At 49.8% G+C, this 16,443-nt stretch overlaps 1 protein-coding gene across 1 annotated transcript in view; it reads right to left on the reverse strand.

The window, feature by feature from the left end:
- The window catches only part of GFRA4 (GDNF family receptor alpha 4), a 929,345-nt gene that overhangs the window by 41,965 nt on the left and 870,937 nt on the right, over positions 1 to 16,443 (reverse strand). The window contains exon 6 of the mRNA XM_069632254.1: positions 12,702 to 12,836. Coding sequence (XP_069488355.1) covers positions 12,702 to 12,836 — 135 coding nt within the window. The remainder of the gene's footprint in view (positions 1 to 12,701; positions 12,837 to 16,443) is intronic.

Raw genomic sequence — 16,443 nt, forward strand, 5'->3', positions numbered from 1 at the left:
GTCTCCCAGCACCCCCACCCCCCCAGTCACCAGGGGCAGCCTCCACCAGGCCCCCACCCATGTCTCCCAGCACCCCCACCCCCACCAGTCACCAGGGGCAGCCTCCACCAGGCCCCCACCCATGTCTCCCAGCACCCCCACCCCCCCAGTCACCAGGGGCAGCCTCCACCAGGCCCCCACCCATGTCTCCCACCACCCCCACCCCCCAGCACTGTGGGGCACCTGCCAGCAGGCCCCCACCCATGTCCAACTCATGTCCCCCACCACCCCCACCCCCCAGCACTGTGGGGCACCTGCCAGCAGGCCCCCACCCATGTCCCATCCATGCCCCCCTGCACCTGGGTCCCAACAATCCCCAATCATGTCCGTAATGGCCATCCTCCCCTGCCAAAAGGCCCAACCAAATATCACATCCACCCACATATCAAAGGCAATTACATGTTACACACCCAATGTAAATAATGCAAATGAACACATGTCTGTCACACACAATGGCTGCAAGTGAATGTTAAAACACCCAACATGACATGCATGAAAGTAATGAGATGATACGACACATTGAAGGATGAAAATAAAAATGTATTGAAAATCAACAAGAATGGAAATGAAATTAGAAAAACCACAAAGCAAAACAACAAAAAGAAGATGAATGTCCATGAAAAAAATCCAAAAAATCCAAAAATCCATAGAAGAACTATATACAAGACAATCCCGGGTCCATGAGCCCAACCAAATGAAACCTAACTATGTCAACTAACTAAAAACTGAACTATATACAAAAAAGTGGCGCATTGTCCAATCGCAACCAAATAAAAAAAAAAATAATTTAAAGGAAACCTACCACTAACTATATTACTATATACAATGGCAGCGGGCAAGTCCTGCGGCTCACTCTGTGATGTTGCCGGCCAGGGCATCATCGAACTCCATGTCGATGTCCTGGAGGCGGGACTCTGTCCTGGCCCCGAGGTCTCGCAGGGATAACCCCATGTTCACCTCAAACTCCCTGCGAGCTTCCTCGAGGCACTCAGCCTGCCTCAACGCCCGACGCATGGAGAACTCCGCCCTGACCATGGTGAGCCTCTCCTCTTCCGCCCGCTGCTGCTCCGCACCTATCCGCTGGACCAACTGCTCCCACACGGAAGACACTACCATCCCAGGGTTCTCCTGCCCTCCGGCCGATGCCTGCCCCTCTGATCTTGATGGCCCCGAGCCATGATGCCTCCCACGTCGAGCCTGCTGCTGCCTCCGACGCCACTGCCTCTGCCAGCACGACGGCATCCAGGATGATGGAAACCACCGACGCCGTCGTGCACGTGCCCTGCCCGATGATGCCGTCACATCCTCCATCTGCTGGGGTCCAGTTGCTGTGTTGTCCACCCCTGCTGGACCTCTGACTCCCGACTGTGGCAGGGATGGGATCCCCACCGAGCTGGCTGCATTGGTCAGGGCAGGTCCACAGGGGGCCCTGGTGGCATCTGGGCCGGAAGACGGCAAGGAGAACGACTGGCGTATAGTCTCCACAGAGGAGGAGAGGGTCGCCAGATTGGCCGACACATGCAGGAAACCCCCGAACATGGCCGATCCCAATTGGGCCACGTCGGCACGGTGCTCTTCGTGATGACGTGCGTGCTCCTCCTGGGAAGCACGCACGGCATCACAAATCACAGCCGTGCGCATCGCGACCCCAATCAGGACCTTCTCCACACGGCCAGGGGTCCCCTCGTCCGCAGGTGGAGGGGAGTCAGATGACATGGACATCCCCTCTAACTGCGGACGGGCCTGGGACGGGGCATCCCTGCTGGTGCAAGGTGGTGCACCCACAGGTTCAGGGACAGCGACATGCACAGGCCCCTCCACGGTGACCTGTGCTGTCTCCTGCCCCTGCCCCTGGACTGCACCACTTGCACCAGCAGGGATGCCCCCACCAGGCCCCATGTGCGCCTCAGTGGCGGCCTCCTCCTCCTCTGTGGAAACCACCAACCTGGATGGCTCCTCGCCGTCTACCGCCGTAGCAGGCCCCTGTGGGGGCTCACCCACCCCTTCCGCTGCAGCCGTGGGGGCATCCCCGCCGCCTTGCTCCACAGCGCCGTCTCCGCCCTCTCCTTCACTAGCCGCTGCGTAGAGGGAGACATAGAACACAAGCATCAGGGTACTGTACAATGGTCCCCTAGACAGGAAGCAATAGCAGATGAGTGCCACTGTCAAAGTACACTTCCATCATGTCACACCACAACACATGTGTCAGTCCAGGCAAAACACACACAGTGACAGTCATGGTGCGTGCCATGGACATTTCAATGCATGTCCAATGGACTCTCGAATCATACAATGTAATGGGACTCACATGCATCATGGGTCATGCCTATCACATGCACACACTTCACCTCAGTCACATCCATCTGGCCCCGTACACCCCATTCACAGTGCATACAAGGATGACTAGGCTGCATCAGTGAATCTGTACATTGTCACAGACATGTGTTATTGTTATTTTGCACTTATATAGCGCCTTATATACCATTGGTATGGTCTGAAGGCGCTGGTAGGTTGAACGCCCTTGGGAACCGAAGTTCAGATCAGTAGAGAGAGTAGGGAGAGTCAAAAGGTGCGTGTGTGCACCGGATATGTGTGCAGCTCGTGCGGTACACATGTAATAGCTGATTCTTATTGATAGGTGTGGTGGTTGAGAGATCAGGAGAATGTGTTCGTTCTGGCAGGATTTATCCGGAACGGATGTGGCTGCGTTAGGCCTGAGGAAAACGCCTGGCTGGGGTGTGAGACCAGCAGTGTTTACATAGAATGATGTGGAGTAAGCGGTGGATGTTCGTATGGGAACAGTTATACCGAATGGTGTCATAGTATCTCTGTGTTCTAGTTGAGTGGTGATGTAAAGGAGAGAGTAAGCGTGGGGTGTGGTAAGAATGGTTATATGCTCTTTCAATGTGCAAACTTCTAAAATCACTTTCCCAGAGAGGCTACCGGGCGAACTTCTAAGTACAATTTTCCATACAGAGGCTATTGGGAACGTTTCTAAATTCATTTTATCAGCGAGGCTACTAGGCACACTTTTAAGTGTAACACTCGCGGAGGCTATTGGGTACACTTCTAAATGCAAAATTTCACAGAGCGTCTGTCTACTGGGCTACATTTCTAAGTTCAATTTTCCAGAGAGGCTATTGGGCAAACTTCTACTTGAGACTTTCCAGGGTGTCTATTGGATACACTTCTATAATCAACTTTCACAGATGCTATTGGTAGCACTTCTAAATGCAGCTTTCACAGCGTGGCTAATGGGCACACTTCTAGATGTAGCTTTCACAGAGGATATTGGGCCCATATCTAAATTCAATTTTCCACAGAGAGGCTACTGGGCGCACTATTAACTTCATTTTCCTGCGAGGCTATTGGGGATACTTCCAAATTCAGTTTTCCAGCGAGGCTATTAGGAACATTTCTAAATTCAGTTTACCCGGGAGGCTATTGGGCACACCTCTAAATGTAACTCTCATTGCGGCTAATGGGTACACCTCTAAATTTCACAGAGGGGTTGTTGGGCACACTTCTGAAAGCAACTTTCACAGAGTGGTTATTGGGAACACTACTAAATTCACAGCGAGGTTATTGGGCACACTTCTAATGGAACTTTCCAGAGTGTCTATTGGGTACATTTCTAAATGCGGCTTTCCAGAGTGTCTGTTGGGCACACTACTGAATGCAAATTTTCACAGAGAGGCTATTGTGCTCACTTCTAAATGCATCTTTCACAGAGGATCTTGGGCACACATCTAAATTCAATTTACCAGAGAGGCTATTGGGCACATTTCTAAGCTTGACGGAGAGGCTGTAAGGCACACTTTCTAAATGCAACTTTTACATGCTAACTTTCACAATTCCATCTAAGAGTGGACATGCTAACTTTCGGAATTCCGTCTAGGAGTGGACATGCCAACTTTCACAGTTTTAGAGTGGACATGCTAACTTTCACAATTCCGTCTAGGAGTGGACATGCTAACTTTCACAGTTCTAGAGTGGACATGCTAACTTTCATAATTCCGTCTAGGAGTGGACATGCTAACTTTCACAGTTCTAGAGTGGACATGCTAACTTTCACAATTCCGTCTAGGAGTGGACATGCTAACTTTTACAGTTCTAGAGTGGACATGCTAACTTTCACAACTCCGTCTAGGAGTGGACATGCTAACTTTCACAGTTCTAGAGTGGACATGCTAACTTTCACAATTCCGTCTAGGAGTGGACATGCTAACTTTCACAATTCCATCAAGGAGTGGACATGCCAACTTTCACAATTCAGTCTAGGAGTGGACATGCTAACTTTCACAGTTCTAGAGTGGACATGCTAACTTTCACAATTCCGTCTAGGAGTGGACATGCTAACTTTTACAGTTCTAGAGTGGACATGCTAACTTTCACAACTCCGTCTAGGAGTGGACATGCTAACTTTCACAGTTCTAGAGTGGACATGCTAACTTTCACAATTCCGTCTAGGAGTGGACATGCTAACTTTCACAATTCCATCAAGGAGTGGACATGCCAACTTTCACAATTCAGTCTAGGAGTGGACATGCTAACTTTCACAGTTCTAGAGTGGACATGCTAACTTTCACAATTCCGTCTAGGAGTGGACATGCTAACTTTCACAGTTCTAGAGTGGACATGCAAACTTTCACAATTCCGTCTAGGAGTGGACATGCTAACTTTCACAATTCCGTCTAGGAGTGGACATGCTAACTTTCATAGTTCTAGAGTGGACATGCTAACTTTCATAAATTCCGTCTAGGAGTGGACATGCTAACTTTCACAGTTCTAGAGTGGACATGCTAACTTTCACAGTTCTAGAGTGGACATGCTAACTTTCATAAATTCCGTCTAGGAGTGGACATGCTAACTTTCACAATTCCGTCTAGGAGTGGACATGCTAACTTTCACAGTTCTAGAGTGGACATGCTAACTTTCACAAATTCCGTCTAGGAGTGGACATGCTAACTTTCACAAATTCCGTCTAGGAGTGGACATGCTAACATTATGGCAATCTATGTTATTTGGTGGTAAAATAGAGTGGCATGGGCTTTCTGGAGTGGAGTGATTGCTCTACTCCCCTACCCATACCACACTCACGGTTTTGGTGGTGACTGTTGGTTGCTGGCTTCCTTGGCGTCCCCTGCGGACATCTGCTGACACTTCCTGGAGCCGCCTCTGTTGGAGCCGCCCTTGGCCATGGGTCCTTAGCCGATGGGGCTGCCGGGCAGGGGCTGCCCTGGGGGGATTGGCTTTGAATGGAAGTCCTCTTGATGCGACCAATGGGAGGGGGTGGGCGGGAGGCGGGGAGGGCCGGGGAATGAGGAAATGGATGCGGGGGGGGGAATGGGAGGCGGATGGGCTACGGGGGGGGAACGGGGACTACGGATGCCACCAGAAGGGTGGATTCGGACCTAAAACACAGGCGGCTGCACTCACCAGGCTCTCGGGGGCTATGGGAGCCAGGCCGGGCACGCGAGTAGCTAGGGTGGATGAGAAGTTGGATTGACATCCATGGCACTCACAAGTCACTCACAAGTCACAGACACGCAGGTCAGGCACACAGACATGGATACCACATATGTATCTGGCATCAGCACCCATCCCTCGCCCCCACCCATGTCCAGGAACAGAGACTGCCATGCTCTCATGTGTGCAATCTGCACAGGGCTCCCCACGTCGCATTCAAACACATGCAACAACCGTGCGGTTCACACATTACAGGTCGCACATGCATTCCCATGATGTCCCTGCACACATACATGCGTACATGGCCTATGTCACACATGCAGGCAAGTATCAGACAACCAGCACACTGCAACATGCCCTGTCTCACACAGCAATGCTTGGCCACTTACCGCTCAACTCCAGACGGGTCTCCCTCTCAAGGACCTGGGCGTGGAGCGCTGGGTGTGCGCGTTCCAGGACCCTCAACTGGATGGAACTCATGCGGCCCCGGCCCCCCTCCACGAGGCGCCGGGCCTTCATGAGGGTCCTGGACCTCAAGTCCTCCCAGCGCTTCTTGACCTTCTGGATGGTGCGGGTTGCCACCCCCTCCGCGTTGATGGCAACCACACAGTCGGCCCAGATCCTATCCCGTCCTTCCCTGTTGGCGCGGGACGATCCGAAGAGGGCATCATACTGCCCCAGGACTTGCTCCACCAGGACACCAACTTCGGTGGCAGTGAAGCTGGTGCCACTCTGCCCCTCTGGCCGGGGGTTGCCACTGGGGTCAGATGTGGATGTGCCCGACATAGCAACCCCAGGGGCAGGAGTGGGTGGGCAACTGGGTCCTGGGGCTGGGCTGTGGAGCGATGTTATTCGAGTCGGGAGTCTTCTGTACCAGCAGGGGTGGACACAGCAACTGGACCCCTGCAGATGGCTGATGTGCAGGCACCAAATGGCAGGGCACGGTGGCAGCAGGCAGGCAGGCAGGCAGGCAGGCAGGCAGCAGCAGATGGCACGTGGGAGGCTGCTCGGGGCACTGGGGGGCAGTGATTCGGCCTTCTGGGCAGGAGCGTGGTCTTCCGTCTGTTTTCGTGTGGCCAGCTTGATACGGAGTGATTTGGCACGTGAAAAATCTGCACGTCAGCGTGTAATTCGAGGAAAGGCCCTTAGCGCGTAAGCGTGTCAGCACGCGTATGCGATTTCATTGGACCAAAGGCCCTTACAGCGTAAGCGCGTCTGTGACGTTTTGCGCACAGGCGTTGCCCTGGCAGGGCTTGGAGATCCCGCGTGCCTTTATATTCTGTACGTGCTTTTCATGGGTGCGTGTTTTTTCCATCCGTTGGGGTTCACACGCTATTACTTCACAGCGGGTGTTGGCTACGCGTTCTACTACACGCAAGGCAGACGGTGAGTGGTACCCCCGATCGCGTGAGAAAGTTCACGCGAACCCCTGAAATACACGTAGCCCGCTCCCCCAGGCCCAATCGCGTGAGAAACTTCACGCGAACCCCTGAAATACACGTAGCCCGCTCCCCCAGGCCCGATCGCGTGAGAAAATTCACGCGAACCCCTGAAATACACGTAGCCCGCTCCCCCAGGCCCGATCGCGTGAGAAACTTCACGCGAACCCCTGAAATACACGTAGCCCGCTCCCCCAGGCCCGATCGCGTGAGAAACTTCACGCGAACCCCTGAAATACACGTAGCCTGCTCCCCCAGGCCAGATCGCGTGAGAAACTTCACGCGAACCCCTGAAATACACATAGCCCGCTCCCCCAGGCCCGATCGTGTGAGAAACTTCACGCGAACCCCTGAAATACACGTAGCCCGCTCCCCCAGGCCCGATCGCGTGAGAAAATTCACGCGAACCCCTGAAATACACGTAGCCCGCTCCCCCAGGCCCGATCGCGTGAGAAACTTCATGCGAACCCCTGCAATACACATAGCCCGCTCCCCCAGGCCCGATCGCGTGAGAAACTTCACGCGAACCCCTGAAATACACGAAGCCCGCTCCCCCAGGCCCGATCGCGTGAGAAACTTCACGCGAACCCCTGAAATACACGTACCCCGCTCAATCGCGTGTGTAACTTCCCGCGCAACCCCGAAATACACGTGCCCCGCTCGCACAGGCACTATTGCTGTATGTTGCCACTTTTGTAATGCGCAGGGACGCTACCGCCTGCCTTCGTGTGGCGGACGTGTTTGGGCTTGCGCGTGTCTTCCGCTGTGCGTGGCTTTGCCCTATTCGATTCCATGAATACGTGTGGTTCGGGTGCGTGTGGGCGTTCCCTCTGCTTCCCGCAGTACATCCCCAGTTACGCCCTTGTTTTTGCGAGTTGTTCCCCATTCCGCGCGTTACGCCCCGTGTTCCGCCCACTTTCTAGTGTATGCGCAGAGGTTGTGCGCTTTCACTGTGCGCGTCGCGCACGTCTTTCGGGATGTTGCAGTGACGTGTGCGCCATGCACGGGTTTGGCGCACATCCCGAGGAAGACACGCGCAGGGACTTCCATGAATCGCACGCCTCTTTTTTTCCGCTTGCGCCTGCTTGCGCCTGCTTGCGCCTGCTTGCGCGTAGATTTTCGGCGCACGTTTGTTCCATGAATCTGCCTCATAATCTCTTATACCATTCCAAGATGGTATCAGAGAGAAGACAAATTTGGTGTAGCGTACTATGCTATTAACAATCAAGGCATCCGTTACGGGTTTGACACGCATTTTTGCAGTGTTTTCACAGGGATATAGGTCTGGCCCTTGCACTGAGAGGGTTAATACCACTCCAGAACCAATGGGCTACATGAGAGATGGTGTTTCTTCTATAGAAGTATTTTGATATGATTCCTTTAGAACAGTGAAAGGATGATTTTAACAAGGTTCCCATTACATTTGGTGGGGTTTCTCATACAATTTTGTGTACTTTGCAAGCCATCTTTTATAAGCTTATAAATATGCAACATATTTCCATATTTATAAAAGATGGCTTGCCAAGTACACAAACAATAGTAAAGTACACATATTTGTATGTGTACCTTACTATGGTCTGTGCACTTTTCAAGACTTCTTTTTTAAATACAGAAATATGTAACACATTTCTATGTTTATGAGGCGTCTTTGTCCACCGGCAAAACTTTATAAAAGATGGCTTGAATTGTGTACTTTACAAGCCATCTTTTATAAATATAGAAATATGTCACGCAGTCCCCATGTTTGCCGAGGGTCAAAGATGCCTCGGTGAACTGGGGAGGGTGAAAGAAAAGGACAGTACTTCCCCTGGTGACCCCTCAAGCGAGGGGTCACCAGAGGAAATTACAGTGACTGACAGAAGTGCCAGCCAGAAACAGCGACGCTGCGGCTGGCTGGCACTTCTGCCAGCTTGCCTGACTAAATGACAGGCGCATATCCCATTGCGGCTGCGGCTGTGGCGGGATAATGTGTCTCACTGTTATTTGGTGGGACCGGGGTAACCCGGCAGACCCCGGGCTCAGCCCCACTTTTTGGAGACTGCCAGGGCCCAGCCCCGGCCCACTTAAAGCACTGAAGGGGAGCCCAAAACAGGTTAGGAAAGCTGGTGAAATACACCCGGCGTAGGGTTTCTATTCTCTTTCTCATATTCCTTCAGGGAGCTCCTCCTGTAGGATGTCATCAGCTACAGGGTACATTCGATAGGGTTGTCTCAATGGATATCTCCTTCCAAATACTTGCTGCGGTATTGGTACGATATCCTCACACTGTGTTTCATTGGTCTTCTAACCTATAAGGCCCTTTGTTATACTGACTAATACAATTGGTTGGCACTTTTGTGCCATGTCTGGGCAATTCGGGTCATTTAGCAGCACGTAAACCAAGACCCAGGTGCAGGGAGATAGGTCATAAAGCTACCTCACCACCCATTTAGCCCAACATCTCTGGCTTATTATTTCATGATACCAATGTCCAGTTTCTACATAGTGGTGGTTTCGCTTGCATTCTTTCCACTACTCATAGCTAGCTTCTACCTTGCATTTCAGCACCTGTACATTCATTGTTAATGTGTAATTTTACTTTGTCATTTGTCCTCTGTGATTCATACATCGAGCCTCATTATAAGTTTGACGATTTAGAAACAAGGGTTCTGGTAAGCTCACTAGCACCCTAGTTTCCAGACCGGCAAACTACATGTCTTCCTGCCATGGCCGCTGTACCTAACAGGTCTGATCCTACAAGGCGCAGCGGCCACAGTAGGCAGACTCCTCATGGAAGCGACGGCAGCATGAACAACGGTGCCGGCACTTCCGCGTCCCCACTCCCATAGAGTCCAATTGGACTCTATGGGAATGGGGACTTATATTTTACCGGCGCCTGACTTCCGGGTTGTAATCTCCCGGTGGCTCCAGGAAGTCAGGCACCCATAAAATATTACGAGTCTGGCGGCAACCCGCCGGTAGCACCGGCAGGGTCACCTCTGGACTTGTAATGAGGCCCACCGTCTTCATTCAGTATCTCGGGACAAGGTGGACACTTTCTTATGAGGTCACCAGTTCATTTTCTTTGCTCTTTCTCATATTCCTTCAGGGAGTTCCTCCTGTAGGATGTCATCAACTCCAGGGTACATTCGATAGGGTTGTCTCAATGGATAGCTCCTTCCAAATACTTGCTGCAGTATTGGTACGATTGCTGGTGTCAGGAAAGGCACAGCCTCATGTCTCCAATACAAAGGAGGTAGGGGGGCGGGATCTCCTGTGCATGTACACATCTGCTCCTCTACATTTCCTTCATGCACGGGAGGATGCTGTCCCTGCAGCTCACCCATGAGCTGACAACTTGCGCTTTGGTGAAAGCCAAGTGCTCCTTTCAATGGGACTTTGCCCCGCTTCAGGAGATGGGTGCAGCTAAAATTGGGTACCATATTTTCTCCCTTCAAGACACCACTTGGGCTATGCAGTGTGTATGCGCCACCAGATGTGGCAAGCACACAGAGTCTAATTGCTCTAAGCATGGCCTGCTAATATTAACCACACACGTGGCAATCATTCTGCATTAGGTTGGGGCACGCCACCCTATTTAAATGAAGAAATGCCCACTCTAGAAATGCCTACCGGATGGCACTCCATGTCATGCAATGGCACAATTCCATTAATGGGGCAAGAGGTACACTTGTAATGATGTCAATAGTATGTTGGATGAATCAAGATCTTGGACGCACCGCTCTGCTCTCGTGATTAGTTCCTAAAAAAAAGGCAATAAGAGCCTCAACAGAAACATATCACCTGCAGAAAGGGCCCCAAAGCAGTCCTATTCTAGCAAGCGTGCGGCGTATAGATAGTTGGAGCACCCCAACTACAAGCAGGGATAATCTAAAAGGCAAAAAATGTCCAATTGCAGGTGCTACAACCATAACACCTGCGTTGGTTAGCTCTCTAAGGAAAGGCAGAGACATCAAGCAAGGCACAACAAGGTAAGACACCCGTGTGACATTGTTAACATTATATGTGTATTGCTACCCACACATTTAACGTACCATTGTTACATTGCCTTTTTATAGTGCAACAAGCTTGCGATAAGGCAGAGCATTCAATTGAATCCAGTTGCTATGAGAAAATACACACAAAATAACAACTGAATACATGAACAAGTCACTCATTGTGTACTAATGAATGACCTAGCTAATCCTGCACCACAACTTTCGCTGGCACATTATACTGTTGCTCTTTCAGCAGCTTAAGCAAATTAGTTATTTCTGCTATCTCAATGGTATGCAATTGTGCACTGCACTGTTTTGCTCAGTTGCTCTACAATGGTGAGCCATTGAGCTTTACATTGTTATAAGCAAAATGCACAATCATTCGTCATGAAAAAACACTGAGCTATCTGTGCCCTGCAGGCAGCCAATAGCCTTATGAGTGCTGTGCTGTAGTGTTGGGAGCACTAGCAATGCTTGCCTCTTTCACAGGCAGTCAATTTCACGCATGGTGCATAGAATTTACCTACACAGCCATGGTTGACATGTTTCCTGGAGGTTTAGGCTTGGTGCCTGGCAGCCATATGTTATCTGTAGCATCAATTCAAGGATTTCTTTGAGTATCTATAGCACTGTTTCCTTGCTGGTTTTAGAGCTTAAAATATCCTAAGCCAATATGGCGGCCATGTATCTGCTTTCTCTCATATGGTCTCCAGGCAGCCGGTAGGGCTAGAGCCATCGGGACTGTACATTTACTGCGACTCTAGAATGTCGCCCGGGACTAACACTGCGCCTCTGCACAGTAAAAAAAAGGCTGAGTTCCATTACTGCCACTAATCGAAGTGGGGGTGCCCCCCACTCCTCTTAGTCGTGGTAATGGGGGTCGGCGGTGGCAGGGTTTGCGGGGGTGTCCCCTGCTTCCGTTAAATGAAGAGCAGGGCACAAGAAAGATTTGGGGAAAGAAAAAGGGACCCTGCGGCCCCAGCGCCGACCCACGCAAGTGGCTGGGAACTGATGCTGCAGGATGAGGTAAGTCTGTGTGTCCTGCTGTTAAGGTAAGTAGCTAGAGGGGGAGTGGGGTAGGGAGATGCAGGCTACAGTGAGCTATCTGATCACTGCGCCGTAATGGTCGTCGACATTTTCATCCGTGGAATTACAGCCGGCACAGTGATCACATCTATTCAGGCCTTCAACTCTCCCTTCTTTCTTGCTACAATATATGTCTCTAGAGGCCTTGCATTTTCCTGATGGAAGTCTGATCCTCGATCCCAATACCTGAGATTCTGGATTTTGTCATTTAAGCTACGTGGCTAATAAAGGGGTACCCCACTTAGCTGAGTAGGCATAACTATGCTTTTCCCAATGAGGCGGATTACAGTGGTTTCAAGGAAGGCTTACCAATATCTTTATCTCTAGAAGTACCAAGGGGTTTTGGAGTGATGTCTGGCATGGATTCACAATTCAGCTCACAAATGAGTGCTCAACAGATACAATTCAATCATGTTTTCAAATGACCCAACCTATATTTATATGATGCCAACTGAAACTCATATGTATTTGTACATATCTGTATACATTGTCAATGTGGATATCTTGAAAATGGACCCGGTTGATGTGCAGAGTTCGACAACAAATTGCTAGGGATAGAAACAATGACAACCTGTACATAACTTTGCAAAAGGCTGCGCTGTGCGTTTCTGCTCACTGGTTTAGCACCGCCGCTGTGCAGCGCTTCGGCCAATGGAAGTCGGGTAGTAATGCAGCGGTTCTTGATACTCACGGATGCAGATGTTGTCTGTGAAGAGGTGCAGAAAGCTCTCGCATTCTTCCTGTCGGTTTCCACTTGAGTTGCACGTGCACCAGGGTGCCACGTTTGAGGTGGAGTTGTCCATATAGTTAGGCGTAATGGGACTACCTGCAGAGTAAATAAAGTGCTCGCCGTTACTAGACTGTAATCTGCAAGACAGGCACCGTCTTGGATACAACAATGCATGAATGTGACCAAGAAAGACAGAGCAAATACTTCCTTTTGCATTTTTTGGGTTCATTTTCCAAATAGCGTATGCAACTGGCATGTTGGGAGCAATGTGTGCCCTTTCATATACTTTGAGCCCTCCATGCAATTTTCGTCATGGAACCGTGCAAAGTGTATTTTTGCAGTACAAAATGACTTTGCCCAGACTTTGCACGCCAAAAATACACTTTGCACGGTTCCATGAATCAGGGTTTATGACGGCAGTGCAAAGTCACTTTTCAGCACTGCAAATTCACTTTCAACCGGATAAATATTATTCTTATTCCCTATTTAACCTCCTTCTTCAACACTTGTCTCTCCATGGCCACCTTTCCTACGGCCTTCAAGCATGCCACTATTATCCCTATCCTTAAAAAGCCTTCTGTGAATCCCCTTCTTACAGCTAACTTTCGCCCAATCTCACTTCTACCTTTTCTCTCTAAATTACTTGAACGCCTAGCCTATTCTCAACTTTCGACCTTTCCACTCTCTCCTTCCTCCCTCGCAATCTGGCGTCCGCCTTAAACACTCCACTGAATCTGCTCTTGTGTCCTTAACTACCTCCTTACTGCTCGCTATGCTAAGCAATCCTCTATCCTCATCCTCCTCGACCTCTCTGCTGCTTTTGATACTGTCGATCACCCCTTACTTCTCAATACTCTTTCCTCCTTTGGCTTCCAAGGCTCAGTCCTTAACTGGCTCTCATCTTACACCGCTCATTCGCCATCTCTTGGGGTGGACATACCTCCTCCACCTTCCGTCTGGACTACGGCGTTCCCCAAGGCTCCGTCCTCGGACCCTTCTTATTCTCTCTCTATACTTCACTTCTCGCTCCTCTCATCTCATCATTCAGTATTTCTCACCATTTCTACGCTGATGATACTCAGCTGTTCCTCTCCTTTTCTTCCTTCTCTCCTGACCTACATCTAAATCTCTCCTCCTGTCTCACTGCCATTAAAAATCGGATGTCCTCTTACTATCTCTCTTAATACTGACAAGAATGAGGTCTTATTCTTCCCTTCTAACACAAGTCCTCCTCCTTCTCCCCCTCCCTCTATTCATTTTCTCCCTTCTAATCTTCCGATTTACCCTCATGCCCAGAATCTAGGACAGTACTTTGACTCATGCCTGTCCTATAGTCACCATATTTCCCTTACGTCTCGCTCTTGTCGCTACCACCTCTTCAATATCTGTAAAGTCTGTGCTTCTCTCACCTTCCATGCTACCAAACTCTTAATCTCCTCCCTTATCTTTTCTCACCGTTTCTACTGTTCTTCTCTCTTTTTCGGTCTCCCTGCCTCCCATCTTGCTCCCCTTAAATCCCTCTACCAGTCTGCCATCCGTACCCTCCGTCTTCTCTCTCCCCATGATTCCATCTCCAACTCACTTTCCGACATTGTCTGGCTTCCTTTCCATTCCCAACTTAAATTTTACTTCCTTTGTCTTGTCTTTAAATCTCTTCATGACCTTTGCCCCTCCTTACCGTTTCTCTCTTCTCTCATTCTGTACCCCCTCTCGCTTCCTTAGTTCTGCACATCTCTTCTTACTTTCCACCCCCCCTCCACCTTGCGGCGCCTCTCATTTCCGCTCCTCTCAGCTCCTTGCCCCCCTACATTGGAAATCCCTTCCTTTCATCCACTCCACTTCCAGCTAGTCCTCCTTCTGTTCCTCCTTGAAAGCACTCCTTCTCCACTCCCCTCCCTGACACCTTTTCTCTCTCCTTTCAATACCCTCTTCCTCGTCCCTCTTTCTTCCCTGTCTCCCCATGATCTCCATCCTCCCTCATAACTCCCACCACTCCCTACGCTTTCTCCCTTTTTTCCACCCCTCCCCTCCATTCTTCTTCCTCCTCAAATTCAAATTGTTCCACATGCTGTTTTTCTGGTTTGTGTCAAATATACTGTTATTGCTTCTATGTAGCATGTTTAATGTTCCTGTGTTGTTAAACTATAAAGCCCTTTGGTTTAAAGCGCTATATAAACAATACAATACAAATACAAATACAAATATTCCATGAATCAGACCCAAAATGTTAAAATTTGGTCTGCACGCTTTCACTTCACTTCGTAGCGCTAATGAGTGTAAATGGATCTCACTTTATGCTGCAGGAGGCATTTACAATACGTTGCTATGGAATCTGCCTGCTTTTAGCAGGTGCCAAAAACAGACCGAGTTCATAGGGACCCAATGGTTTTCTACCAGCATGGAAATTATACGCTGCCGGAAAAGCATTTGTTTTTTTTCCAGGTGAAGCGACAGGAGAGTTGGACATTGTAATCCCATTTCACCCCCCTTGTTCCACTTGCAAAAATGATGAAAATGCTGCAGCCCTCAAAGAAATGTTGCTACAGCAAGCTAAAACTTTTACGCCTAATTTTAGTGCCACGTTTGCACTTTAGGATCTAGCAAAATGTAAGTGCTTGTTTCGGCCATCCACAAACCCTAATTCTGAGCAAGAATTAGCATCAACAGAACCTACATTGCCTCCTTCCTCCCTGCCCGTAGAGGAGCTGTGTCTATAATGACATTGAAGGTTCATAAAGTGCTTCATTATTCTTGGAGATTTCTAACAATATTTTATCAATTTCGCATGACCACATTATCAATATTTTTCATTACTTTCTTGATATCAAAAAAGAAAAGGTAAAAGGAAGGAATTTAAATGCTCATTTCGTTTTTTTACATCTTTTTCCCAGAACGACACATTTTTTTTTCCCTCACGTACACTTGGCCTCATTACAACCCTGTCAGTATCCTGGCGGTAAACCCACCAGGATACAGGTAAAGGCTATTGCCGTTTCCAGCACCCGGTCCACGGTGTTGCCATTGGATCACGAGTGCCGGAGTGACAGTGTAAATCCCATAGGACTCCATGAGGTGATTTGCCGTCATTAACGGCAGTTCTGGTGCCGGCAAGGACAGCGTTATTTGTAGGACAACTGCCTTACCTTCAAATTTTAGCTGGAGGTAAAACCGGTGCCTCACAGCGAACCCTGTAGTCGGCTGGTCCGGTAAAGTGCCGGTATTTGGGGATACCGGCACTTTAATACTGGACCGGCCGACTAGGAATGAGGGCCAATGGCCCTCATTACAACACCGGCGGTAACCAATGGCGCTATTAGCACCATGGTTGCTGCCGGTATTGTAACGAGTCCGCCAATGGTAAATGGGGAAATACCGCCCCATTCCAAGGTTGACGGGGCGGTAATTCCCCATTTACCATTGGCCCTTCCCCATTCCCATTTTTGCCCCATAGGGCTCAATGGGACTGGGGAAGGCGGTAATTACGGTACCGCAAATTGCAGTACCGTAATTACCTCGGGAGTCCCTTTGCAGGTCCCTACTTTAACGGCTGGTCCAGACCAGTCGTTAAGGTCGGGAGCCGCGAAGGGACCTCGTAATCAGGCGTTAAGGGTTTAACGGCACCGGCACCTTTTATGGCGCCGTTAAACCCTTAACGCCAGGGTCGTAATGACCCCCAATGTCTTGTCAAGAGGAGAAAGAAGCG

The sequence above is a fragment of the Ambystoma mexicanum genome, chromosome 6q, assembly GCF_040938575.1.
Source record: "Ambystoma mexicanum isolate Mex_15411 chromosome 6q, UKY_AmexF1_1, whole genome shotgun sequence".
Lineage (NCBI taxonomy): Eukaryota > Metazoa > Chordata > Amphibia > Caudata > Ambystomatidae > Ambystoma > Ambystoma mexicanum.